The sequence below is a fragment of the Diadema antillarum genome, unplaced genomic scaffold (assembly GCF_040938485.1).
Source record: "Diadema antillarum isolate AM-2024a unplaced genomic scaffold, OU_Dant_1.0 seq00000765_RagTag, whole genome shotgun sequence".
Taxonomy (NCBI): Eukaryota; Metazoa; Echinodermata; class Echinoidea; order Diadematoida; family Diadematidae; genus Diadema; species Diadema antillarum.
In genome coordinates, this window is record NW_027271655.1 from 498,809 (window position 1) to 526,754 (window position 27,946).

General features: G+C 40.0%; 1 protein-coding gene across 1 annotated transcript; it reads left to right on the top strand.

The window, feature by feature from the left end:
- Nucleotides 1-27,928, top strand: LOC139738703 (DENN domain-containing protein 11-like). The gene is made up of 8 exons (XM_071649338.1): nucleotides 1-208; nucleotides 9,234-9,333; nucleotides 10,924-11,082; nucleotides 12,022-12,229; nucleotides 18,176-18,314; nucleotides 19,871-19,996; nucleotides 26,132-26,357; nucleotides 27,730-27,928. The coding sequence occupies exons 1-8, from the start codon at nucleotides 1-3 to the stop codon at nucleotides 27,926-27,928; spliced, it is 1,365 nt and encodes a 454-aa protein (XP_071505439.1).
- Nucleotides 27,929-27,946: the final 18 nt, after the last annotated feature.

Below are 27,946 nucleotides of genomic sequence, written 5' to 3' on the forward strand. Positions count from 1 at the left end.
ATGGCGACCTCCACGAGCGATAAATCACCGCTCCTAGTGAATATTGAAGATGATTCTGTGGACGTGTTGAAGCCTAAATCGCAACTGAAGCCTTCGCCAACGAAGCCAGGGGCTACGGAGGGAAGAAGAGAGGCAGAAGACGGACAGACTATACCGTTTTCCGATGACATCGTCGCTGTTTTTGTGGTAGCCTTCGACACTCGTTCAGGTACGTACGTGGTTGGTGGTGGGATGGTACGTACAGTACTACAGTATGCGATGATGTCAACAACTCAGAACTGGACAACAATGCTTACATGCTCCTTTGTGGTCCTTGCATATCACATGATGGCAGCGTTTGTGTGCTGTCTGCTCCTACTCGCTTCAGCCAAGAAATGGCAGTCGTACAGTCCAAGAACCCATGTGCTTACCTAACGGTTAGTTGTAGTAGATCTTACCGCAGCAGCGACCCCATCCATACCAGTTCGGGAAACCCACTCACAAGGGGGGCCCCTCCTTATAAGTAACCCGTCCCCCTTACAGTAACCCCGTCCCCCTTATAAGTAACCCCCGGGGCACTCCTTATAAGGAGTCTCCACGCTTTTTTGCAATGCAACGCGAAAATGAAAGGACTGCGGCAATTCGCTTGATTATGTCCAAAAAGCTTCACAAGTTTCCTAGTTACTCACGAAATTTGAGCAAAATCGGTTCGAGGCATCATATCTAAAATCATGGATTTAAATGCGATGTCAAACGACCCATGCGAATGCTGAAATGCGAGCGATTACTGGCGTGAGTGTCGCCAGGCGCGGCGGCGCGGCAATGCTTGAGTGCAGACGTGGCGACTGAGTACGGAGATGTCAAACGACCCATGCGAATGCTGAAATGCGAGCGATTACTGGCGTGAGTGTCGCCAGGCGCAGCGGCGCGGCAATGCTTGAGTGCAGACGTGGCGACTGAGTACGGAGACTTTCGTACCGGAGACTTTCGTACTCAGTAGCCACGTCTGCACTCAAGCATTGCCGCGCCGCCGCGCCTGGCGACACTCACGCCAGTAATCGCTCGCATTTCAGCATTCGCATGGGTCGTTTGACATCGCATTTAAATCCATGATTTTAGATATGATGCCTTGAACCGATTTTGCTCAAATTTCGTGAGTAACTAGGAAACTTGTGAAGTTGTTTGTTAATATGGACATAATCAAGCGAATTGCCGCAGTCCTTTCATTTTCGCGTTGCATTGCAAAAAAGCGTGGAGACTCCTTGTAAGGGGTGCCCCAGGGGTTACTTATAAGGCCAAAATAAAAAAAAAGGTTGTATTGGCGTAACATGAGATTTTCAAATAGGGTCGGTCGGGCGGATTTTTTTTTTTTTTTTTTTTTTTTTTTTTTTTTTTTTTGCTACCTGCATTTTACGTGTAAAACTCGTGCTCAGTAAACAGTTACAACTGCTGCGCCGAATGTGCTGAATGTGCTGTGTTCATCTATTCTACAAATCATTTATGAGGCCGATATTACTGGAATTATACCCCTTCACAGAATTTAAAGACGTTGAAATCCCTATCCTGAATGTTTTCACGTCATATTTTACTATTTTGACGTAGATAAGATAGATGCAAATTGACCCACATGTACGATCTTTTCATCGCACACGGCGATCTCTATTACAGTCCCACATATACAGATTCGTGTAAGTTCTTCTATGGCAAAACTGTGCACAATGCATTGCAATCTGAATGCTAAGTATACACTGTATAAATCTTGATTGGGTACGCGTCCGTGTTGGAAACAGATGACGTACTGATCAAGCGAGGCTATGCGAGCGCGAGGCGCTAGCTAGATCTCTCCCTCGTACATCCGATATCCCCAGAGCCGTTCCCACTTCCGGGTTTTTTGCGATCGCGATCGCAGTCAACAAGATACTTGATATCGATGGCAAAAAAAATAACAAAAAAACATAGGGTCGGCGGAATTTTTAGGGTCGGGCGGGTTACGCCAATGCAACAATTTTTTTTTTTTGGCCTAAGGGGGACGTGGTTACTTATAAGGGGGACGGGTTACTTATAAGGAGGGGCCCCCCTTGTGAGTGGGTTTCCCGAACTGATACGGACAAATACGTACCGTAAAGGGTGTACAGCGCCCCGCGACGGGGTTATAGTAGATCATGTCTAATCATGCTAATACTAATGACAATGTATTTTTACCAATTTTGCAAGGTGCGGCCTCAAGAAAGATGGATCCTCGTGACGGTGTGTGATTGGCACCGTACATTTAAATCACATTTCACATCCCTTTTTGGTTTCAGCAACCTAGTACAATCACCGAGTTTGAATAATCATGTAGACCAAAGCTAAAGCCATAAAGGCCAACCCAGGGTGAGGCTCGTGTGTGAGATACACAGCCCTGTCGCTGTACATAAGTGGGTGCTTCGCACGGCATTTGGTCAGTGCTGTTCGGGCGAGTACTAGATCTGTAACTGTGTAGACGTTGTAAATGTAACAAACTGACGAATCGGGATAAGATTTTTTTTTTCCATTATTTCAGAGAATAATTTTGCCAAGGCAGTGGACTAAATGTCCTCTGCGATAGGTTAATTATTGATAAATAATGCAGCGTCCATTCATTTAAAATCATGTATGACGGACAACAGTTTACCACTGGTTGCGTTCCATTGCGTGCCAATGCACACCACCCGGCTCGTCTCTTCTCAATTAAGCCGCGCAGGGCCAGGAAAGGGCATTAGAGCAACCATGTGGCGTACCATTAGTGCTTTCATTATGCACACTTACATTGACACATACACACACGCATGCACACGTCACAGTACCGGAACGCATGCTGTCGAACCTGCAGTGTCTGATAGGTACTCAAACTTGCACACACTATTGGGGTAAAACCTTGCACAGATAAAATAGGGCAGTAAAGTGCACAATTGCCATTTAGAAAATGGGTTCAAGAATGTAGCCAATAGGAAGCGCTGAAATGAGTGACGTGTGCCTTGGTTACTCAGTCCCATTGCACTGCGTGTTAAATCCTATTGCCGATCGTCTGTGCGCGCGGCGGCTCTTTTGAATTGCATGCATACGCGCTGTCAATCCTGTAAACAACTTCTAGTTCGGGCTGCCAGCCGGCCGGCCTTTCTTCCCTTGTGCATAACGTGTGGCACAGGTTTGGCGTACGTATACTCTACTTACGTACACTTTGTACAGTACAGTAGACCAAGCATTGTGGGACCGGACGCGTACATGGAGTCACTTTGAAGGGCAAATCCAACGATTTAGCAGGTTAATTCTCACGCCGTTTTCAGAGTATGTTGTCTAGTAGACCTATATGAGGAGTCTATATCAAGTCTTTAAGGTAAAGGGTGCATATTCTATGTAAAATAAGTAAGTTTTCATGCGGGAACTTAAGTGTCCGGAAACCCAACCCCCATCATACTGTATGTGCGGGATTTCCGAGTGCGACGTGCGTAAATGTTTGGGACGAACATCTTCGGACGTCTTGACCCACAAAGGTACGTGAAAAACGCTGAAAAATGCTGTTAGTTTTCGAATTTTCGACCCATTTTATAAAACAAATGATGCACAGGATCATTTCGTGGCGTTAGTGGAGGCGTAGCTCACTCTCGGGTATTTACAATGTAGTGCAACATGCACGAGGCGAAGCCGAGTGCATGTTTCACAATTGTAAATACCCTCGAGTGCACTATACGCCTACACTAACGCACTCTATCCTGTGCATCATTTGTATATTATAAAATGGGTTCAAGAATGTAGCCAATAGGAAGCGCTGAAATGAGACACACCTCCTTCCTTTACTTCAGTACAACTGCACTGCCTGTAATCCTATGGTAGATTGCCGATCGTCTGTGCGCGCGGCGGCTCCTTTGATGAATTGCATGCATACGCGTACGCGCTGCCAATCCTGTAAACAACTTCTAGTTCGGGCTGCCGGCCGGCCGGCCGGCCTGCTTCCCTTGTGCATAACATGTGTGGCGTACGTACGTATACTGTACTATACGTACACTTTGTACAGTACAGTAGACCAAGCGTTATGGGACCGGACGCGTACATGGAGTCACTTTGAAGAGCAAATCCAACGATTTAGCAGGTTAATTCTCACGCCGTTTTCAGAGTATGTTGTCTAGTAGGCCTATATGAGGAGTCTATATCAAGTCTTTAAGGTAAAGGGTGCATATTCTATGTAAAATAAGTAAGTTTTCATGCGGGTGTCCGGAAACCCAACCCCCCATTATACTTATACTGTATGTGCGGGACTTCCGCGAGTGCGACGTGCGTAAAAGTTTGGGACGAACATCTTCGGACGTCTTGACCCACAAAGGTACGTGAAAAACGCTGAAAAATGATGTTAGTTTTCGAATTTTCGACCCATTTTATAAAACAAATGATGCACAGGATTATTTCGTGGCGTTAGTGGAGGCGTAGCTCACTCTCAGGTATTTACAATGTAGTGCAACATGCACTCGGCTTCGCCTCGTGCATGTTTCACAATTGTAAATACCCTCGAGTGCACTACGCCTACACTAACGCACTCTATCCTGTGCATCATTTGTATATTAGCCGACTTACCAACTGCACCTCTCTTTCTCGTGTTGACGTTGCCTCAACGTTAAGCCAATTTATACTAACCATTTTTCCACATGCCCCACCTTGGTATGATTATATGTGCCAATATTACACCAATCACTTTTCCACCCTTGTTATTTCAAGATAGTGTTTCAAGAGAATGAACCTAGTGTGTGTTCTTACAGTTTGTCAGTGGTAAATAAACATGTCTTTCAATGAATTGCCAAGACAGTCACTGCTTCTTGCTTCTAGTGACAAAGCATGTAATTGTAAAGTAGCATTTGCGACTATGTGACAAGGAGTGATGAGAGAATGTATTTTTGTATTCATTTAGATATCAAATTCCACTTTACCAAACTGCACCATAATCACATAGGAATTGTAGTGCTCAGTTCTACTTAATAACTTATTTCCCTTATGTAAATTTGAACCAAATAGAATGGTGGCAAGTATTGATATCTACTAGTTGGTAAGTTTGCAATGTCTTCACTTAAACAAGAACCATTCAAATGGTCTTCGATGTACATTGCCTATCTACATGATTTTGAAACTAAAGTTCACCATCTAATTTTGTATGTGAATGCCAGTATGCAGGTAGATGCTATGATGTCTTTCAGTTAACAGAATCTGAAAATCATGAAATGTGTGTGTTATTTGATTTTTAGTCCCACAGGTTACTTGAAAGACACCATACTTCTATATCCATATGAAATTTGACAACTAACTTCAATTTAAAAATTGCTCGGGCAGCGTATGCCCAAGACTTACAAGTGAGTTTTTATTTTGAGCAAAGACATCGCAAGTTGACATTGATATCAACGCTTCCCAACATCCAGTTAAGTTCATATGAACACAAACCCAAAGAGCAATGTGGATTGAGTGAAAGTAGCAACATTAATAGTACACATCAGTGAAAGTTTAAGAAAATCAGACTATCGATACAAAAGTTATGAATTTTTAAAGTTTTGGTGTTGGAACCATTGGATCAGGAGACTACTAGAGGTTATGACGTATACATTGTGTGGACAACAATATAAAGAAAATATGTGTAACTTTCATGAAAAATGATTTTTTTTGTAGAATTCCCTTTATATTTTCTTTATATTGTTGTCCACACACAGGTCATAGTTTATTTGATGAACATTGGCCTTGAAATGGCTGAGATACCCAAAAAAGTGATCCTGATAAAATATTCAGGCCACAACTTTTATTAAGATCTCTTTGTTTTACCTTTTTTTTTTTAGATATCTCGGTCATTTCAAAACCGATATACATCAAATAAACTTTTGATTCCCCTTATTATTGTATGTTCTTTAACATTTCATAGATTGTTTTTTTAGATATCTTGCAAAACATCACAAGTTGAATCCTCACCTCAACCAGCACTGTACAGTCCCTTTATTAATATTACTCATACATTGTATGTCAGATCCAAATTATTTTCATATTTGTAACAAATATGAAAAGGATATATGTGAATTTTGTTCAGCCAAATTTACTCTTCCAGAAAGAGGTACATTTTTGAAATATAGGTTGACAGACGATATCCATGTATGGTGTTGGGAATATTGTAGACAAGTTACAATTTCAAAAAGTATCACATGATCCTGGGCTGTAATACGGGATGTATACACTTTCTACCCTCTGGGGGAACATAAGACTCTTTGTGTATCACATATTTTGAGGGGTTGGGTTGGGGGAAGGAGGGGTTCAGTGCAGCAGATTCAAAGAAACACACAGTGAACAGACACACCCAACATTCAATTTGCCGGTAAGAGGAATAAATGTCAGCTGCTATTAAAAGGTACCCATGACACTTGTCTTATGAAAAAACAGGTATATTGTCTTGAGCCTCCACAATACATACAGTAATTATGTTAAGCATGAAGGCAGCAGACCTGCTGGTAGGGATTTTCAGTGAAGTACAAATTCACTTAAATGCAGTTCTTTGCCTTTTGGTGACTCACATGGGCAAAGCCTTTAGCATGAGAGTTATTCAGTTTTAGTAAACATATTCATGCTAATAAAATTTATGATGTGGAAAGCATTGACAAAGATACCACCTACTTATCATAGAATTGTTGCCAAACAGACAAAAAGTGTCCTGGAGAAAAGGGTTTTTCATATTTTCTAACTTAGCATTTAAAAGTGCTTATCATAGATATGTATGCTTTTAAGGGGAGGTGAGGATTAATTACTAAGCTGATGAGAATTCCTTGTCAGGCAAATATGACACCACTCTCAAATTGCGTAGATATCAGGCTGATCATGAGTTTAGTATGACTTGCATTTATGTGCAAGAGTCCTTTAATGCACAGATCTCTTCAGTTCTTCCTACTCACTGATGTTGAATACCATCACTGTGAATAATGGTAAAAGGTAGTTCCTAATGGCAATGCTATGTGCAGTACATTTTGTAACAGGAAAAAAAAAATGTTTGGTACTTTATAATATTACACAAATTTCAACAAGTTGTGATTTTCCTCCATAAGGTAGTATGATGTCATAAACTGTATTTACTCCTGAAGGTGCCTTTCATAAAAATGTCTTCCATTCCTGCCATCGGTGTGTTAAAATTTATGTCCATGGACCATTGGAATAGCTAATACAATCCAAGGCCCCAAACCATCCTGCAATGGCATTATACACAATTCCGTCATAAAATTTAAGATTAAAACCTTGCGTGAGGTCAGTCATTTTGTGGACTCGATTGTGTGTTTAGTTGTAATAAACAATACCCAAATTCTATTTGATGATCTAATAAAATGTTTTGTTCAGTTGCTCTTATTTATTATGATTTTACAACTAAATTGTAGTGTGTGTGATTCAAAGAATGCTATTTGCAGCTGCTGTAATGTCACAAAATGAGTGGGGGGGGGGGGAATCTGTTTTCAAAATGGAAGTTGAATTAGTGCATATCACCGCATAGAATCATAAACGTATTGGTGCATACCTTCCTAATTAATAATTTCCATGGTTCCATCCCATTGGTTCTATCGTCAGTGTGAGAAAAAGTGCACCTGTACCAACATTTGGCTGGTAATTAGCAGGCCAACCCTGGCGTGTTGTAAGAGATTACGTTAGCTGCTAGATGGATATCTATTTAGTAATATGTATTGATGGGTTATGATTCACAGCATTTGTCATGTAATTGAATTATTGGAAAGGATTTATGAATTGAGAGGCACAGCAGCTGGAATATTTGATAGAAAGAAATCACAGATGCAACCTTATTGTAATGTGGCGTGTTTATGTACAAATTTTTGTCATAGCATCATTCACTTTTTTTGAAAAGCTCATTGTGCCTCGATCTGATGAGGTCAAGAACAGTATAAATAGTTGTATTATATATTAATAAATGATCCACATAGAATGTATTAGACCCCGTTTACAGTGCGAGGCGAGCCCGCCTTCATTTCAGTGTAAACGCGCAAAAGGCCAAATGCGGGGCCAAAATTGTCCGCGCATTTGGCCACGCTCTGGAGGTGGTCTCGGCCGCGGCTCGGCCGCGGCTGAGCCTGGCCTTTTCTCAGTGTAAACGCAAACTGGGTCAAATGCGCGGCCAATTTTAGTCTGGCTTCCAAACCCCCTGCCCGTACTATTTCGTTATTCAGGATATTAACCCCTTCAACGTCAAAAACTAGTATAGTTTAAGATGGGTTTGTCCTGCAAAGGATTTTTCCTTTGGCAAAGGCCTTTGCCCGAACGGCGACTTCATCGCCATGGAATCCAGTTGGCAAAGGGTGTGAAAACCAGACTATACCAAATTGTATTTGTTTACAAGCAGAGCGCCACTACGACAAAATATTGAAAGGTTTGAATTAAAAGCGCGGCCGAGCCCGGCAGTGTAAATGAGGCTGGGCTCAGCCGCGGCTCGGCCCAGCCCCGCACTGTAAACGGGGTACAAGTCTGTGTACATTAGTCAGTCATAGTTATCTTTGCAATTTGGAACAACTTGAACCTTTCAAATTCATGAAATTCTTCCGATGTAGGGCAATTTGTCAAGTGCTCAGTAGCATGAACCTTATTCAACTTGCATTTGTATGTCATTATGAAGATTAAGCCAGTTCCATGCAAGGTCTTTTTAAAAGAATATGAAACATAAGGTAATAAACTGTTGAACTTTGTATGATTCTTATCTGAATACAACCTGTATACGTATCTTTTGTAAAATTTTCACCAAGTGACACCTCTGTTGTATTTTTATTCTTTCTCTCTCTATCTCTCTCTTAACCAACCTTCATATCATGCTTTGCCCCTCATAAGTGAGACAAACTTGCCAATAAGAGAAGTGACCTGCACTCAGGGGAAGAGGGAGAAAAGAGGTCCTCTCAGAATGTGACAATACAATGGTATCTAGTCTGGCTTCCAGGCAATAGACTTCCCCTCTGGAGACACGCTCAGGTGGCACAGTCCCCTCGACTCTTGAGATTGTGGGCTGAACAGGTATGATGGTGAGCGGAAGCACCCTACAGCCTGGAGGTCAGGCTACACAGCACCTCACCAAAATAGTCTTATTAAATATCTTACTTTAGGTAAGAACCCAGAGAAACAAAACAAACAGGAAACCTGATCCGACAGCTCTCTGCACAGTCATCTTGTGTGTCATTTCCTTTCACTTGTGTTGTTGCTTTCTCTCTGATCTCGCTCCTTCTTTTTCAAACTCTCAGGTAACATTGTGGAATGGTGCCAACCAGAGGACATCAGTCTGGAAGGTGTTGAGTTTAAAGCAATGGCCAGTGGTGCACACACAGTCCTAACTGACTTCATGTGAGTCCATCACAAATTTGATCACAAGGAACCAAAAGTTGATGCACAATAAACTCAGCTATAATAGCATAAAATTAAGTCTGGTCTTGATCTGCACTTTTTGTATTAGTGAAGTGGATTTGTATGTTGGTACTTTCTCATTTCTGTACACAGTATTGCTTCATAGAATGTAAACATTGAATAAAAACTCTCAAGGATTTAAATCAAAGGAGGAAAAGAATTGATCATCCAGAAAAGATAATGAAAAGATAGATAATGAACAAATGAATCAGTGAGTATCCAGTATGAGTTTGTAGTCCGTAGAGCACATTTTTGGGGAGCAAGATTTCAATGCTTTTTGAAACATATGGTCTCATTCTACAATTCCTGATTAACCCTCTGCATGCCATACTAATTTCCTGACGTTTGTGTACATTTGACTAATTGGCACAGGAAGGATTAAGGGCTTTCACTAAAAACTGATGGACTAGTTTACTAAATGTATTTGGAAATTATGAGTACTTCTATCATTAGTGTTGGCCATAGCAACCTATAGTTATGTGATAGGCTGCCATGCAGATTTTATGACCTGGGCCCCGTTGCATAAAAGTCACTATTGTGATAACTTTGCCATCCAGTGGTAACTACCATGGTAACAATACTCAACAGCCAATCAAAATCAAGAATTCCATGGTAGTTACCACTGGATGGCAAAGTTATCACAATAGTGACTTTTATGCAACGGGGCCCAGATGACAACTACTGTATTGTGAGCAGGGATACATAATTTGTAAATTTAAGCTGCACAGAAATAAAAATTGAAAGGTATGCATGTACAACAAAAGCTTGTCATCACTTGTCAGAATCAGATGAATGCTGTTGCGTCCTTTTGACTTGTCCAGCTGTAGTTTTGCTTATGGTCAACCTTTAGTATGTTGTATAGTAGTTGTCCTCCACAGTATTACTGTAAAAGTGGATATTTTCGCGCGACTAATTTTTCGCGCTTGGCCGGGTAAGAAGAGTTTCGCGTGTTTTTAATTCTGCGGAATCAAGACATCAACTACTGGAACATATGCCACGCAGAAATATTTGCACGCTTTTATTTTCGCGCTAGCTTCTGGTTGCGCAAAATGCACAAAAATTTCAACACCGCGAAAATTTCCACTTCTACAGTATGTGTTCTTTCACAATAACAGATTATACACACATGCAAGATCACATTTCCACTCTAGAAATTAACTTGAATTGAAATTAGTTGAATGACTCATAAAGGATCTTAGTGATATGATGATCTTCTTTACTTAATATGAACCACTGTAGTTTATTAATACCATTTACATTGTATCTATTACAGGAGAAATGTGTATCATGTGCCATCAGAAGATGTCTATATTGCTTTCAAGTACTGAAGATATGAGTTTTTGTATTCATACATCGTGGGTTTTTTTTTCCAGACATGCTGGTTAGTCCATATCAGGTAAATTAATTTAATATTTGAAATTTGATATTTTGAAGAGTCTCTTCCCCAAGCATGATTTCAAGTTCCCTTGATTGCAGGTAGTTCTTTAGAGCTGTAATCTTTGTTTCATTTGTCCATGTGCTCACTCACAGCTATTTCAGGAAAGATAAGTACTATGGGCTGAGTTGCTTTGAAAACATGCATGTGGACAACGTAGCAGAGAGAGGCGCCAGAATGAAATCTGTCGGGATCTTGTCGGCATCATACACCACACTACACAAACATATGAAATTCTTGGAACACCAAGTGAGGTAGGTGTAGTGGTGTGAAGACAACCTTGCTAATTTCATTTGGAGGGGCCGCTGCAATGATTTTCAGTCCTAATGGGGAAAAATGTGAAATGCATCCGAGGGTGCGGTATCCAAACACTGCAGTCTGCAGGTTGTATGGTGTGATGGGTTTAAGAAGGTACTGTTTATTGGGACACAACAGTTTGACCTCGTATGTGATGAGAACATTGTGCTCACTGTTCATGTCACATGAGAAAAAAATTAATTGTGAAACACATGCAGAAAATCAACCAAATTTGGTATGAGGATATACCACAAGAATCTAGATGCTTATTTTGTTGTAGTTGGTTGAAAAAGCAAAAATCAAGAACACATTGCAATATTTCCAAGATGACTTGAAATGGTCATAAAAGCTTAATGAAAGCAGAACTTTACTTTCTTAACAGAAATATTGACCACGATAGTATGATGTTTAGCTAGAATTTTCTGTGTTGAAAGTCATAATGTTCCATTTGACCTCTAACCTCTGTAAACTCCCATTGATGTAGAAATGATAGCCTGTTCTTGATCATATGAGCATCAAAATTTGGTAAGATCCATGTCATGCAACATGTTGTCAATGGTATTGGGTATGATAGATAACTCTTTAAATTTAATACCATTAGCCCAACAGTTTTCATTTGACATTTTGAAATTATGCTGAGAAAGTGACAATTTTTTTTTTTTTTTTTTTTTTTTTTTTGGGGGGGGAGTCGTTTAATGAAGACAAACACATTTGCGTCTAACGATTGTTCAGTGATATTAAACATTTGAGATAAAAAAAGCTGCAAACCATGTGAAAAGATGAAATGTATAAGTGCATGTATAATTCTAATGTGATATTTTCCATCATTTGCTCCAACCATTCTTATTCTGCTTTTTGTCTGCGCCACATGACCCATTCCTCCCCTTGCACAAAAGGCATCAGCTTGAGGTTCCTGGCCGATACGAGCAGCTACTTGCATTCTTCAACGATCACAAAGCATCACTCCCACTATCACGAGAAGCCTCCAGAGAAGGCATCTCTGGTCTCCACTCATCGTCCAGTCCTCTCCATGTCTCGTCCCCGCTGACCGTCCAGACACCAGTGTCCACGCCCAGCTCTGAGGAGAGCTTCCCAGAAATGAAGGTACAGTCCAGTCTTATCTTTCCAAAGCCAGCTGTTCTGTACTATTATCTCTTTTCTGTTTACTGTAACTTGTCTACAGTGATCACCTCCTTCATTGTGGTCACTACAAAATTGGCTACATAGAAATATTGGTTTTACTTCAGGGTCACTTTTATAGGGTTGAAAGTTATACTTTTTTTTTTCAGCTGTAACAGACTACTGTATACACCATATATTTGGTGAGTCTACTTTTTCATGAATAAGGACTTCCTGACAGTTCTGTAAGTGGTTAAGCGATCATGGAGTATGGTAATGAATGGATAAATGCATGCATACTCACTGCATTCATGTTGAGATCAGAGAATTTCATATTTTCATGTGTTAAATTTGCGAAATTTGCAAAAATAAAATCCTCATGAAATATATGGTGTATTTATGCAGTATTTGAGCATATTAATGTACAGGTGTGTTATATTCTCAGATCATTGTTTTTGTTGCTTTTAGATTAGTGGATATCTTAAACCTGTAATTTTTGAAATTCCTGTGAAAAATACAAGTTGTTGAGCACTGCTTTTGCAGTGTTGTAAGTGACGGGTCTAGGAACAGTACCCCCTGGAAAACCACCCTCCAGATAACTACCACCCGGATAATTACCCCCCAGGACAATTCCCCCCTAGGGCAACTACCCCCCGGACAACTACCCTCCAAGGGCAATTACCCTCCAGGGTAATTACCCCCTAGGACAACTACCCCTCGGACAACTACCCTCCTAGGGCAATCACCCCCCAGGGCAATTCCCCCTTAGGAAAACTACCCCCTGGATAACTACCCCTCGGATAACTACCCCTGGATAACTACCCCCGCGGATAACTACCCCCTGGATAATTACCCCCCGGAAAACTACCCCCTGGATAACTACCCCCCTGGAAAACTACCCCCTGGGTAACTACCCCCAGGAGAACTACCCCCTGGGTAACTACCCCCAGGATAACTACCCCCCGGATAACTACCCCTCGGATAACTACCCCCCGGATAATTACCCCCCGGATAATTACCCCCCAGATAATTACCCCCCGGATAATTACCCCCCGGATAATTACCCTCCGGATAACTAACACCCCCCCCCCCCCCCCCCCCCCGATAATTACCACCAGGATAATTATCCCCAGGTTAATTACCCCCTCCTCCGATAACTAGACCCCAGATAACTTCCACCCGATAACTACCCCCTCCGATAACTCCCCATGGATGATTACCCCGGATAAGTAGGCCTACAACTCGCCCTCCCCTATAACTATCAAGAGGAAAATTACCCCCAGGACAGTGCACCACATCAATTACTCCCTGGGTAACTACCTCCCGGGTCACTGCCCCCACCCCCCCGACTCTTACTTTAATAAAAAGGATATCATTACTACAGAAAACGAAGTTCTTTGTATTATTTACCAGGAATCACGGAGATGCCATACTGAGACATCATCTTATGAAAACAACATCTTAAGGATTTACGATTTGTATCGTTTGCATTTAGGACGATTTATGTACAAGCTTAATTTCTCCCTCTGTATTTTGACTCTATGTTCATAAAACACGAAGCTGTCCCTTCATATCCTACCCGGTAATCCAGTAAATGTCAATGCCTTTAACCAAAACTATTTTTGCTAAATCTGTATTTTCTTTTACTGTTCCGAAATTTCGGATTTCTCTTGATAGTATAGTATAAAAGAAGTTTTAAAGGGTATGTACAGTTCTGGTCGAGGTGAGAATTTTGCTTTTAACGTTTTGCGAGATATTCAGAAAGCGCTCTATGAGATGTCAAAGATCATGCAATTCTAAGGGGTATCAAAAGTTTATTTGATGAAAATCGGGTTTGAAATGGCTGAGATATCCAAAAACAAGGTGAAACAAAGAGATCCTAATAAAGGTGGGGCATGTCGCCTTTTAGTATTATCACTTTTTTGGATATCTCAGCCATTTGAACACCAATTTTCATCAAATAAACGTTGAATCCTTTTAAAAATTACATGCTCTTTCATATTTCATGAGATGTTTCTCACTATCTCACCTAAGAATGTTCAAAACATGAATCCCCACCTCAACCAGTACTGTACAGTCCCTTTAAGTTTGAATGCCTTTACCATTGAATTAAAGACATTTTGAAGAAATGTTACACTTCAGAATGAGTTATACTTTTTGCAATATTTTTTTTAACCACAATCGTCTATCGTTTACCACAACTCCATGTAACACTTCTTTATTTTGAGGAGCTTATATCTCATGCCTCACGTGCCCTGGTTTTGACCCATTATCTTCCTCTTCCCTCTCGCTTTTCTCTGTCCACCGTGAAGGTAGTCTATTCCTGTCATTCATTACTCACCTTTCCTCTTTCTCTCATTACAAGGGATTTATCTCGTGTGTGTTCATGTGCAATGCACTCCCGTTAAAACGAAATGCTCAGGACCGGCAGTTTTTTGTTTTTTGTTTTTTTTTCGTTTTAACGAAATTTCATTATAACCGAACAAATATAATATGCAATGTATAAGGAAAAGAAGGAAACCACGCATAAAAAATTCTATTTGTTGAATCCTCATCATACGCTGGAAAGCTATGTGAGATGGGAGAATACCTTTTTAATTTCGTTTAAATATTACATTTTAAAAAGAGCATAAAGTTGTTTGTGTTGTCACACATGTGTAGAAAATGACGGTGTAGGATTTGGTTACAGTTCGCTATTCCAAAGGTTCTTTTCTTACTAAAGTACGTTACTCCGAAGCCTCCTTATTCCGAAGTTTCGCCATTCCCGGGATTCCGATGGTTTGTTTATCTGAAGGTTTGCATTTCTGAAGAATCATTATTCCGAAAGTTCATGATTTAGATCAAAATAATATATTGTTCATTTTCCGAAGGTTCGTTGATCTGAAAATGAAATGAGGTTCGTCATTTTGAAGGTTTATAAATCAAAAAGTGAGAAAGGTTCACTATTCAGAAAGTCTGTTGTTCCGAAGGCTTTTTCATCCGAAAATGAAATAAGGTTCGTTATTCCGAAGAAATTTTGTTAATGAAAAAAAAAATGAGAAAGGTTACTTATTTCGAAGATTTATTTATCTTAAGACGATTATAAGGATTGCAGTTCTTAAGTTTTGTTAGGGTACTCTCCTTTTTTCACCATGGACGATATTTTTGTAATGTTCCGATTAACGAACGTTTTGAATTCCTATCATGTTCGGACTAACGAACCTTATAAGAATGAGAATAAGGACCATATTTTATTATCGGATTAAAAAACCTTTGTTATGGAATAACGCCAAAATGTGCTTAATATTTCATTTTCGAACTATTACGGACATTTAGTTGTATCAGAATCTATGTGTTTTGTATTGAAGGACTTCGGAACAATGAAACAAACCTTATCTGAATTCAGATTATTGTATTACAATAATGCAAGTTCCCCTCGGACTGTGCGTGATACGCGGAGTGAACATTCAATGATGCGTTCGCTCATGCAGAGACGCTTTAAAAATGCTTGTTCCGCTACGCATTTTCGAAGCGATCCGCATTTCGTTATAACGGAGCACATTTCCTTTGTTTTTCTTTGTCAGTGGTGCTCAGAAAAGACTTCGTGATAACGAAAATCTTTTTATTACCGTCTTCGTTATAAGCGAATTTTGTACCATAGACTTTAATGGCGATAATTTTGGGACCAGAAGTTTTGCTTCGTTATAACGAAATTTCGTTATAACCGTGTTCGTTGTAACGGGAGTGCACTGTATCTTTATTTGTGTTCTTCGTCTCTGTCTTAATTTGCTTTCTTTGCATTGTTTCATCAATTTTGTAACTATTTTACTGTTATACCGTTAACGCTCATTTCAGGATTGCCCTACTGCATCATTGGGCATTAACAACTAGTATATCAAGAATGTGGGAAGAGATTGTCACCTCCTTGGTATGATCACCGCAGAGCATTACCTCCCTTGACAATTACTCCCTATCAAAATTAGGCTCCAAACAGTCACCCCTCTTACAATAACTCTCCCCCAGAAAATTACGTTTCTCATTGTTATTTTCGAACATCGTTTGCTATTTGAATTGAAAAAAAAAGAAGCATTTTTTCACTACATATCGTCTGGTTTTGGTCGAGACCTAACTTCAGGTTTTAAACATCTTTTGGGTGAGAAAATTAGAAACCCGTTACGAAATGAGCATGTTATTCCAAGAAGGATTCAAGTTTTTGTGAAAAAAAAATACTCTTGAAATGGCCAGGATAAAACAGAGCAGCCCTATAATGTAAAAAGGATTCTGTCAACTACAACTCTCTATAGATCTATTAAAAAAGAGGGTGCAGGACAAAAGACTTCGTTAACAACTAGGGGTGTTTTGTAAAAAAAAAAAAAGAAATACCGTTAAACTCGTAATATTTTACTCTTTCTAATCAGACTAACTTAATTTGAACTGGATTTCCCCTTAAAGTGTCGAGGACATTTAATTTGAAAATTAGCACAATTCTACTTGTATGTAAAACAAGCTGTAATCTTACTCTTATGACAGATTAGGGCACCGTTTGATAAAAGTTGCCAGTTATGACATCTTGTTAGTCTCTAATAATTTCAATAAAACCATGGGTTCTGCTTGATTGATAAGCTCGAGTCACCGACTTGTTACCATGGACCTGCTTTGATCGACCTACAACGTCTACGATTGGTAATTGTGTGGAACTGACAGCTTGTCAGGACTGACTTCATAAAACCGTGCGCGGATCCTATCAGAAATTATGGCTTTATATCGAAGGATCCCTCGCTAATGTTAAGGAAATATGAATTGCAGTGAAATCAACTCTCCTTTTCTTATGTTTATCTTCTAATGTGTTATAACGGTAGAAAATGACAAGCCAAAAGAGTAAATGATGACAGTGTAAGTGAAAGGTGCATCTTCTGATATGGTGTTATGAACTTATGGAAAAATTACAAAGGGTGGTACTTCTTTCGGGGCGGGGAGGGAGGGTTGTCCAGTAGGTAAGTATCAGGAGGGGGTGGGGGGGGGGGGGGGGTCGGGGTATGGTTATGGGGGGGGGTAGTAATCCGGGTGGTAGTTATCCGGGGGGTAGTTATCCGGGGGGTAGTTATCCGGGGGGTAGTTATCCGGGGGGGTAGTTATCCGGTTGGTAGTTATCCTGGGGGTAGTTATCCGGGGGGTAGTTACCCAGGGGGTAGTTCTCCGGGGGGTAGTTATCCAAGGGGTAGTTATCCGGGGGGTAGTTATCCAGGGGGTAGTTATCCGGATGGTAGTTATCTGGGGGGTAGTTATCGGGGGTTAGTCATCCAGGGGGTAGTTACCCAGGGGGTAGTTATCCAGGGGGTAGATGTCCTAAGGGTAATTGCCCTTGGGGGTAGTTGCCCTAGGAGGGTAGATGACCGGGTGGTAGTTGTCCTAGGGGGTAATGGCCCTGGAGGGTGATTGCCCTAGGAGGGTAGTTGTCCGGGGGGGGGGGGGGGGGGGGGGTTGTTGCCCTAAGGGGGAATAGACCTGGGGGGTAATTATCCGGGTGGTAGTTATCCGGAGGGTAGTTGCCCAGGGGGTAAGTGCCCGGATACGGTAAGTGACTAATATTCATCTATCTTAATCTTTGGAGAATCTTGCCCACACAGAATCTACTGAAAAGCTCAAAATGTTCAGACTCTGTTGATGTTTTAGTTTCCTTTTGGACTCATGGGATCTTTGCATTGGCATTGAAATATTTTCATTTCAATTTGCTTTTGTAATGTAACTCTATGATCATTGATAAAAACTTGTGAGGTGCTAACATGATGTCCTCACGTAATGAAATTTGTAAGCTGCTATGAAACTATTCTTTGGCAGACCCAGTGCATTACAAAAAAAAACTAAGTTAACTTGAAAAATCATATGCAGTTGCATCAATGTAGTGTTGTCATCAGTGTCAATTTGATCTTTTTATTTTCTTTCATAAATCAGATAACACATCCAGCAGGGTGCTTCAGCCAGTTCATGAACTTCTTTGGTGAGCAAATCTTTACCCTGTGGAAGTACATCCTGCTAAGGAAACGGATACTTTTCTTCTCCCCGCCTCCCATCGGAGTTGTCTGTTACCGAGGTAACCCCTTTTGATACGCTTAGGAGATGTATAAAATATTCTGTCATTTGATCCCATTTGGGGTTAACCTGCTAGGGGAACTGTTCAGCCAAATTGTCGAGAATTAGATTTTCACCGTAGTGAAAAAAAGGCTTGTAAGGTATTGCTTTGGGTGTTAAGGTGATTGTGTACAATTTTTTTTTTTAAATTTAACAAGTGTCCCTTATTTAGGTCCAGGGTCAGGGCCCCAAAGCAATGCCAGACATAATGTTTTCTCCTAACAAGCATGGCACTCTTGGTTTTTGACTCTCATATTCCCAGAATTTTAATTTTTTTTTTCTGGTTAACTTTTTCAATTGTCTGAGCTTGTACATGAATCATTCCCTTTGCAGACATTTCTATTCCCAGAGAATTTACAACCGTTTCACTTCTCAAAGCTTTTTTTTAACCCTTTAATTGCTAGAGCTCTTCAAATAAGTTTTTTTAATTCTCTTAACTCTTTTTTTCCTGTGGGAAAAAAAAAAAAAAAAACAGAAGTAATAGATCCCTTGTTTTGGGGACCTATCTTTCCTTTGAATAAATTGCCTTTTCTGAAAGCTTTTGAACATTTCAATTAGCAAAGCCTTATTTTGTTATTGTTGTTTGTTGACCTCATTACCTAAGATCCTCTTTGTTCACTGCCCAGTTCTCAAATTGTTTTAACCCTTTCATTCTTAAGGGCCTTTGGTAAACCTTGCTTCTTCTTAGAGCTTTTAAATCCTTTAATTCTCTCTCCCTCTCTCTCTCTCTCTCTCTCTCTTTTGGATGATCTTTCCATTCTTGGAGCTTTTGTGTTTAGTGATCAATTTAGGCATAATACTGTGAGCTCTTGTATTTTGCATGTTCTTTTTGTTTTTATTTGTCAGTTTTATCATTTTCATAGAATCCTGTCTTAGTCACCCTTTCATCCCTTGAGCCTCTTTTGTTAACCCTTCCAATGTCAGAGCCTTAAAATCTTTAGTTTTTGGGACCATTCTTTCATGGATAACTCTTCCATTTTGAAGCTTCTAAAAGCCTTTAAGTGTTAATCCTTTAATTCTTAGGAACCTTTGTAGGAACACTTTCATTTCCATAGCCAGTGAAACATGCTGTCTTGTTTGTCTTCCATTGTGCAGAGCCATTTTCTTGCCCAGCCATTCTCACCACCCCTAAGATTCTTCACTCATTATTTCTTTTTCTCTAGAGTCTGTCCGTGTAGCATAGGTATTATATCGTTTTGTAGGCCTTTAGAGGACCTGTGAAGAGTTACTCACAATATCCTGTAGAGTGAAATGTTTAATGGTTTGGAAGTTTGTTAATTTTGTGCTGTACTGAACTAGCATGAATATAGCATGTGAATATTGTTCATTAATATGAAAGTCTCTTGCATGAAAAAAAATACTCTTGTCTGTGAAAATACAAATAAGCAAATATCACTGAAATTAGCCCATGCACTTTTAAGTACTTAATATCAAGGGACACTGCAGGCAGGTTGCAACAAGGTCAAATTTATTGTGAAGCTCAGGATAAGATTTTACTGTCCCTGTTTTCTCTTTCAGTGTATTGTGCAAGTCTGATGAGCCAACACGATGTGATTCTCAACAGCGCCATTGAGCTGAAGCCGTACTTCTATGTCAACATTGCTGATATTGACACCTTGGAGTCAGAGATGTCCTATATAGCATGTGAGTCCATGTAGATGAAAAATTGACTTCAATAGATAAAGTAGAATCAAATAAAGTAGAATCAAACAAAATTGTAGAAGTGCCATAAAAATTGCACATAGAAGGAGCTTTTACAAGGAGCTGCAACCACTTAATGCAAATTACATGAGGTAATGATGCCATTACCTCCCATTCATTAGTACATTCATGACAAATATACACTCCCCTCCAAAAGTCGGGGAACACCTTTGAGCAGAAACCGAATTTGTCCACATCAACCACATTTCATTTGTCATAGCTTTGTGGTACTACAACAATTTGGTATCAAAGTGAAGAGTGCACATTAGCATTCAAATTGACATAGGTTTTTAACTTACCCCTGTTAAGCATTTTAGGAGGCAGTCGTATGTTAAAGGGGCAACCCACCCATCAAAATGTAATACCCAGCAGACACAGGAAGTTATTGGCTTTGGTTCGTGGTGCTGGAACTTGTGCCCTTTACTCATTCCACAAAGTATGCCCTTTCTATGTGCTAATGAATACTAGTAATTCAAATTTATTTTTCAATAAACAATACCCAATGTTTCAGATGAACGGAAAACTTATTTCTTGTTTATTGTAATTCAATAAACACAATAGACAAATACTTTTTATTTTTTCAATAAACATGCTAACAAAGGTCTTGATTTTTCTTCTTGATCATGGAATTTCATTTATTGTGATCAATTTCACAGTTTATTCTTTGTGTGATACCAAAAAATCAGAATCTAAAATGTATATTCTGTGTCATTATGCCAAGTCTTTGTTTTTTCATAGTGTTCCACTTAGACAGCCTTCTCATCAAAGAATCCTCCTTTGACAGCGACCACAGCACGGCAGACTCTTGGCATCCTGTTGGTCAACTTGTTGATGGAGTTACTGGAAATATCTTGCCATGCCTTCTGCAGAATCTCTCACGGATGAGTCTTTCTTGTCGGGCAAATTTCTCGGACATTTCTGTTTAGTTCTTCCCACTGGAGCTCGATGGGGTTGAGATCTGGGGACTGGGGTGGCCAATCCATGATTTTCAGGACTTGTTTGTCTTCTTTTTTTCTTCAGGTAGTCTTTGCATAGTCTTGAGGAGTGTTGCGGGTCATTGTCCTGCTGGAAGACAAACGCTTCTCCGATTAGACGTTTTCCTGAAGGGATGGCCTTCTGCTGTAAGATGGAATGGTAGCCGTGCTGGTTGAGGATACCCTCTACTCTGTGCAAGCTGCCAACCATCCCTGCACCAAAGCAACCCAAAACCATGACATTGCCACCACTATGTTTCACAGTTGGTTTGATGCACTGTGGCAGCATCTTTTCTCCCTCTTGTCGTCTCACATAGGTACGCCTCTTACTGCCAAACGCCTTGAACTTTGACTCGTCAGACCAAAGAACCTTCTGCCACTGCTCCAAAGACCAGTCTTTGTGCTTCATTGCCCAAGCAAGTCTTTTCTTACGTTTTTTTTTCTCTGAGAAGTGGTTTCCTTGAAGCCACACAACCCATCAGCCCTGCTGCATGAAGACGTCTCCTGACTGTTGAGGAAGATACAGGTGTCTCACGATTGTTGTTTAAATCGGCTGTGATCTGTGGGCAAGTCAGATAACGGTTGCGCAGACTCCTCACCCGAATGTATTTTTCTTCAGCAGAAGATGATGTTTTTGGCCTACCACATCGTCTCCTGTCCTCATTGGACGCGGTAGCCTCTCTGCGTTTAAGACTGTAGTGAACAGCATGGACACTTGTCTTTAGTTTCTCAGCTATTTCACGCATTGAATAGCCTTCGTTTCTCAAAACTACCATCGACTGGTATGTTTCTAGAGAAAGCTGTCTTCCCTTAGCCATTTTATTTCTGTGTCTGACAACTGACTAGGACAAACTGAAATGGCAAAATGAATGAAGGTGCACTGGTATAAATGTAAAAAGCTCTGAACAACTTTCAAACTCATGAATTTCAAATTGCACTGACGCCTACACCACTTTCATGCATTTTCTTTCAAGTAGGATGATGCATGTATCAAGTTCATTTGTTTTCCTGGATAAAAATGCATATTTCCATAAATTAACCCTCTAATGAACAATAGGCTACAAATATTCAGCAATAAATTCAGAAGACAGCTGCTGTAATATTCACAAATAATGACAGGAATTTCAGAATAGAACTGATAAAAAAAGTGAGATTTTTTGGAGAGAATGCCATCTTGATGGGTAGCCTGCCCTCTTTGGCAGCCGTTTGTCTCTAAAGAGCTTTAAATTTGTTTGAATCAATGAGAAACTATACACTGATGTATAGTCTTTACTTTAAAACAAACATAAAGCTCTGCTGTGAGCATGAATTCCAGTAAAATCTGCTTAGTTTAGAAAAGCACAAACTGATTGCAGGTGTTCCCAAACGTTTGGAGGGGAGTGTAATAGAAGTGTGTTTTTGGCTAGTAACTTGATAATTATGACTCCCTTCTCATCAAAATTCTGTATTGCTACATTAGTGTAAGGTTGTAATAATTTGATGCAAAATGATGCAATAAATGTAGGTTAAAAAAGGAAGACTTTAATGAGGATTTTTTGCAGGTTATTAACCCATCCTGAGTATACTTTGGCAGGTGTCTATGGGAAATGTGTGTAGTACTGGTAGCAAAATTAGTCCGTCCTCAACGGGTTAAGAGACTTGTGATGTAATACATGTGATTGTAATTGCATCTTCTCGTCTAATCTCCATCATTGCCTGCAGTGATTGATTATGTTTCCATGATGATGTTTTGCTCTCATCTGAACTTAAAGGGACTGTGCAGTACTGGTTGAGGTGGGGTTTCAGGTTTATAACATTCCTAAGTGAGATAACGAGAAACATCTTATGAAATATGAAAGAGCATGTAATTTTAAGAAGGATTCAACGTTTATTTGATAAAAAATTGGTTTTCAAATGGCTGAGATATCCAAAAAAGTGATAATAATAAAAGGCGACAAGCCAGGCTTTTTTTTTTTTTAGGATCTCTTTGTTTCACCTTGTTTTTGGATATCTCAGCCATTTCAAAACCGATTTTCATCAAATAAACTTTTGATACCCCTTAGAATTACATGCTCTTTGGCATCTCATAGAGTGGTTTCTGAATATCTTGCAAAACGTTAAAAGCTGAATCCTCACCTCAACCAGAACTGTACACACCCTTTAAAATATAGGTAAGGCTGTGCAATACAGAGGCAAAAAATAAAACAAAAGCATACAGGCACACAGACACAAACACTCACACACTCACACACACACACACACACCTGTATTATAAACAAACACGCTTCACATTCCTAAACCAGGTGTTGTGGAGTAGATTTCACTTTAACACCTGTCGGAAGTTACCGATCAATGGAATGCAGAACAAACAGACAGGGAATGTTGATTACATTAAACACCTGTTTTCTCAATGTTTTGTTCTTTCTTATCAAGCCATGTTCACACAGTCACGTGATTGGCCAATTAGCTTGTATCTATATAGCCATGGTCACACTGGCAAAAGTCACAAAGTTTAGATCACAAAGTCTTTGTAATCTTTGGTTGTCCATCTGCACTGGCTGCCAAACTTCTCGATCTTTAGTTCTCGAAGTTAGGGTCAGTAGTGCACATGTGCAAGAAAAAAGAAAAGAGTACCCTGTCTGACAGGTAATGATTGTGATGTAACAATGCACACAGACACATCGCATTGAGGCACTGCCCAAAAACCATCGATCGATGCCATACTTGCCAACATTTTCATTTGAGAAAGCGGTAGAATCCAGGATGCCTATATGCGAGCAGCGCTAGCTTGAATGCTAATGAAATCTTTTAAAAGCGGTAGTCTACCGCCAAATGCGGTAGAGTTGGCAAGTATGCGATGCTGATGCTGCAAACAGGTTGTGGACTGGTCATGTGACAAATTTTGCAAAGTTTCAGTTGTGAGTGTTTGAATATCTCTAGTTTTAGTGGGAAGTTTTGTATGAAGTTTTGCGGGAAATTTGCGGTCACACTGGCAAAACTTTGAGGTCTTAAAGATCATAATCTTAAACTTCGTGATCTTTTGCTAGTGTAACCACGGCTATTGAGTTGGTATGTACATTCACATGGTGTGTTTCATTGATGATAGGATGCATGGTTAGCTAGCAACAAGCTGAATTCAATGGTAAAATCTTGAAGTGAGTGCATGGCATGCAAGGTACCCCCATTTCATGCATAATGGTCATTTGATCACAGGCATTTATTTCAGTTAAGTAATTCAGTGCTCGTTTGGGCCAAGCCTAATCATGAGCTCTTTGTTCTTTGTGTTCACATGGATGCACTAATTGCCATGCTTTGCAGAGGGTGTGGTCATTATGATCAGTGTTTTTGCTAACCGCAAAATGCTTATGGTTAGGATCATCCTAAGATAGCTAAGACTTCATTTCACCAGTTCTCAAGTTAGAGGTCCTTAGGACACTCATATCATGGAAGTTAGCTATTAAACCCCAAGTTAACTGAAAATTAGGACAAATCTGTGTGGACTGTTATCTTGACTGAGGTGAACTGCACCATTTGTTTGTGCCATTTTGCATGTTTTAGCCATGAAATGATTGACATGGTATTCTCCAGCTGTTAGTGAACTGACTGCAGATGCAATTAACAACTTGTTTTTAACATTTTTTTACAAACAGCTCTCAGACAAAAAAAAAAAAGAAGAAAAAAAAAAAAAACAAGACTGCCCAGGGTCAATTACTGAATATCATCAATATGCAGAGGTCATTAAACTGTTTCCCTTTTGTCTAGTCTGCCTGTTCTTTCACAGTCTCATCTAGCAATCTATACAATAGAGTGCCAAAGTTTGATGTCACAGCCATTTATTGCTGTGGAAACTGGTTCTTAACAACCTCACCTGGTCCAGTCTGTGAACACTATTGTTATTCTATAGGTGTGGTCAGACTGGCAAAAGATCGAGAAGTTTAGGACAACTGTATATCGCAAGTTTTGCCAGTGTGGATGCAAACTTGATGCGAAACTTCTCACTCCAACTAGGGATATTTTCCCCATGCCACCCCCGCCAAATTTCTCGATCTTTTGCCATTGTGACCAGACGACAAAAAATCATGCAGACTTTGCAATCTTAAACTTCTTGATCTTTTGTCAGTTTGACCACCCTTTATTTGTTGGTTTTTTCGTTTTATGTAAAAGGAATGCCTTTGATATGTTTGTGTACGATAAGATTAAGACATAATACTGTATACAAATAGTGAATGGTCACGAGTGCAATGGTACGAGATTTCACACGAGGTGAAAGATAGAGGCGCTCTATTCAATGAGGCGAAGCTGAGTTGAAAAGTGCGCCTCATCTTTCACCGAGTGCGAAATCTGGTTCCACTGCACGAGTAAAGACCATACACTATTTGTTTTATACAACACCTCGAACGTCAACAGATTTGGTACTCACAAATTCTTGAATTTAGCACAGAAATGGCAACCATTTTCCGTGAAAGACGAATGAATAGCCTCACAGTTGCATTTACCGTGTATGTACATGTGTACGTACGTACGTATATATGCGAAACAAAGTTGTTTACAAAAATGAGTGACAAAAGTACGCACTTGTAAGCGCGCTTGTAATTGTTGAGTGCGCGCGGCACATGTTTGTTTATTGTGACATCAGGGCACGTGCAATAAAACATTTTGGTCAAACCAAAATTGCATGCTGAGACAGCGAGAGCGTGCAATAGAACCTTTCACTAAATGTCATGTGATGGACAATCGACCAATCGGAAAGCTACATTCTAAATAAGTGTTGTATAATATGTCCAGTTTGATATATGGATTCATTTGAAGTAAGATTACAGCAGGATGATGATGAGTCAAAGTCAGGTAAAGATCACGTTAGGAAATGAATTCATTGTGCTTTATAAGTACCAAAGTTTGATGTCATAGCTTTTCATCACCATAAAAACTGGTTTAAACAACCTCACCTGGCCGGAGTGTTTTATGCATGCACCTGATTCAAACACAAGCTATAACAAAAGACTGTAAGATCATGACTTTGGTACTCTATTCATCTATCTGCCTGTAAAGTATTTGGCAGTTTCAGGATTTGATGCTTGATATATATTTCTTCCTTTTTCACCAACTTTTGATCCAATCCAATCAGGCACAACAGAGAAGATCTTTCAAGATAAGGAGAGCCTCTATGACGTGTACGTGGACAACCAGAATGTGAAGACACACGTGCAAAGCCTCCGCGAGATGGACAGGACCAACACAATGGACAGGGAAAAGTTTGTGCGGCTCAATAACCAGCGTTCCACAGCTGTCTTCAATGCCCAGGAGCAAGGTATGGAGCCCTGCCAGGAGGATGATGACGAAATCTTTGCAAAGTGAGTGCGCCCTCTTTTGCCAACCTTTACCAGAGGAAGTTGTAATGATGGTAGAAGGATAATTGTTTGTAGAAGTACTGGTAGTAGCAGCAGCAGCAATAGCGCAGTCATTGTAGAGGCAGTGATAGTAGTAGAGGTAATGGAAAATGTAGTATTGTAATGGCAAATGTGGTATAGTACGAGATCGGCTATAACGAAATAACTGCTATAACGAGATAAATTTTGAGACTTCCAAACAAAGAAAAACATAGTAAATCAAACCTGCTATAGCGAGGTAAAGCAAAATGCCTTCGGTAAAGCTTTACTTCGCCTGTGCTATCATCTTCCGAGATTGTAAAGCTTGATGCGCCAAAAACTGTCTTGTACACACATAGTCATTTTCTTCAGTGCACTCTAGCACTGCATGTTGTACGTGTGAAGTGTGTGTGTGCACGCACACTGATACATGCAGAAAATGTGGTGGGACGGCCATACGTATACATGACATCATCATGACGTTTAGCCGCGGGTGTGAGGCAATCGGATGCTGTGATTGGCCTTCTACTTAGGGAATTCCCCGTCTTCACACACACGCAGTCATTATGTACATATAGAATGTGTCACATACACACACAGCATTGTGCAGACCATATTCAAGCTTTCCACACACACACACCCATATACGATAACCACATGCCAATCCACAGACGATCTTGATACAATCGCAAGCTATATAAATTTACAAATTCAAACATCTACAATTGATAAGAAACACAGTCTTGATATTGGATTTCCTTGGCGAAAAACATCTTCTTACCCATAAAGGTGAGTAATTTTCTCACACACAATATCAAGTTATCAGTCTTGATTGAAATATGATGGGTAGTCCCACATGTGCAAATTAATGTCTTTATTTTATGCCTTCTTTTATGCCTACTGATATAACGAGATATCGGCTATAACGAGGAAAATGACTCGGTCCCGACCATCTCGTTATATCGAGTTTCCACTGTAGTAGTACTAGTAGTAGTGACAGACATAATTCAATATTAGTAGTAAAAGTAATTGCAACAGCAGTCCTAGTAGTAGTAATTGTATTCACAGTCTGGTTATATAAATGTTAGACTTAGTGTTACAGGTAAGGATAGGTGATTATGCAACATTGTCAGTCATTGAATATTATCTGCTGTTTCTACTGTCATTGGAAAAATTTGGCAGTAAATGCATTGTTGAAATTTGTTTGTTCGATACCTTTGTTGTTATTGTGACAATATTTTCAATCAAACTCCATTGTACAAGTTTTTATGAGTGATCAAATGTTTTGAATAATGCTGAAATGATTAAAAACGCACATGAAAAAGCGAAAGCATATGTACCTCTACATTCTCTGCAGCTTCTTCCACGAGCAGAACAACCATATATTCCAGACGCTTCAGGAAGTTGCTGCCACGGAGGACAAGTCGCTCACCACTGACCACATGAAGGCCATGGGACTGGACCCGGCGGGCGATCGCCAGTTCATCATGGATCTCGTCGAGCTCTACGGCATCGACATCATCATGATGATTGACACTCCATGCTGTCCAGTTTGAAGTGGACAATGAGATAAA

Excerpts from the sequence above, each read along its gene's own strand:
- LOC139738703 (XM_071649338.1), top strand. The coding sequence starts at position 1 with ATGGCGACCTCCACGAGCGATAAATCACCGCTCCTAGTGAATATTGAA. Across the intron at positions 209-9,233 it reads AGCCTTCGACACTCGTTCAG|GTAACATTGTGGAATGGTGC; the intron begins GTACGTACGTGG and ends TCAAACTCTCAG. Across the intron at positions 18,315-19,870 it reads CGGAGTTGTCTGTTACCGAG|TGTATTGTGCAAGTCTGATG; the intron begins GTAACCCCTTTT and ends TTTCTCTTTCAG.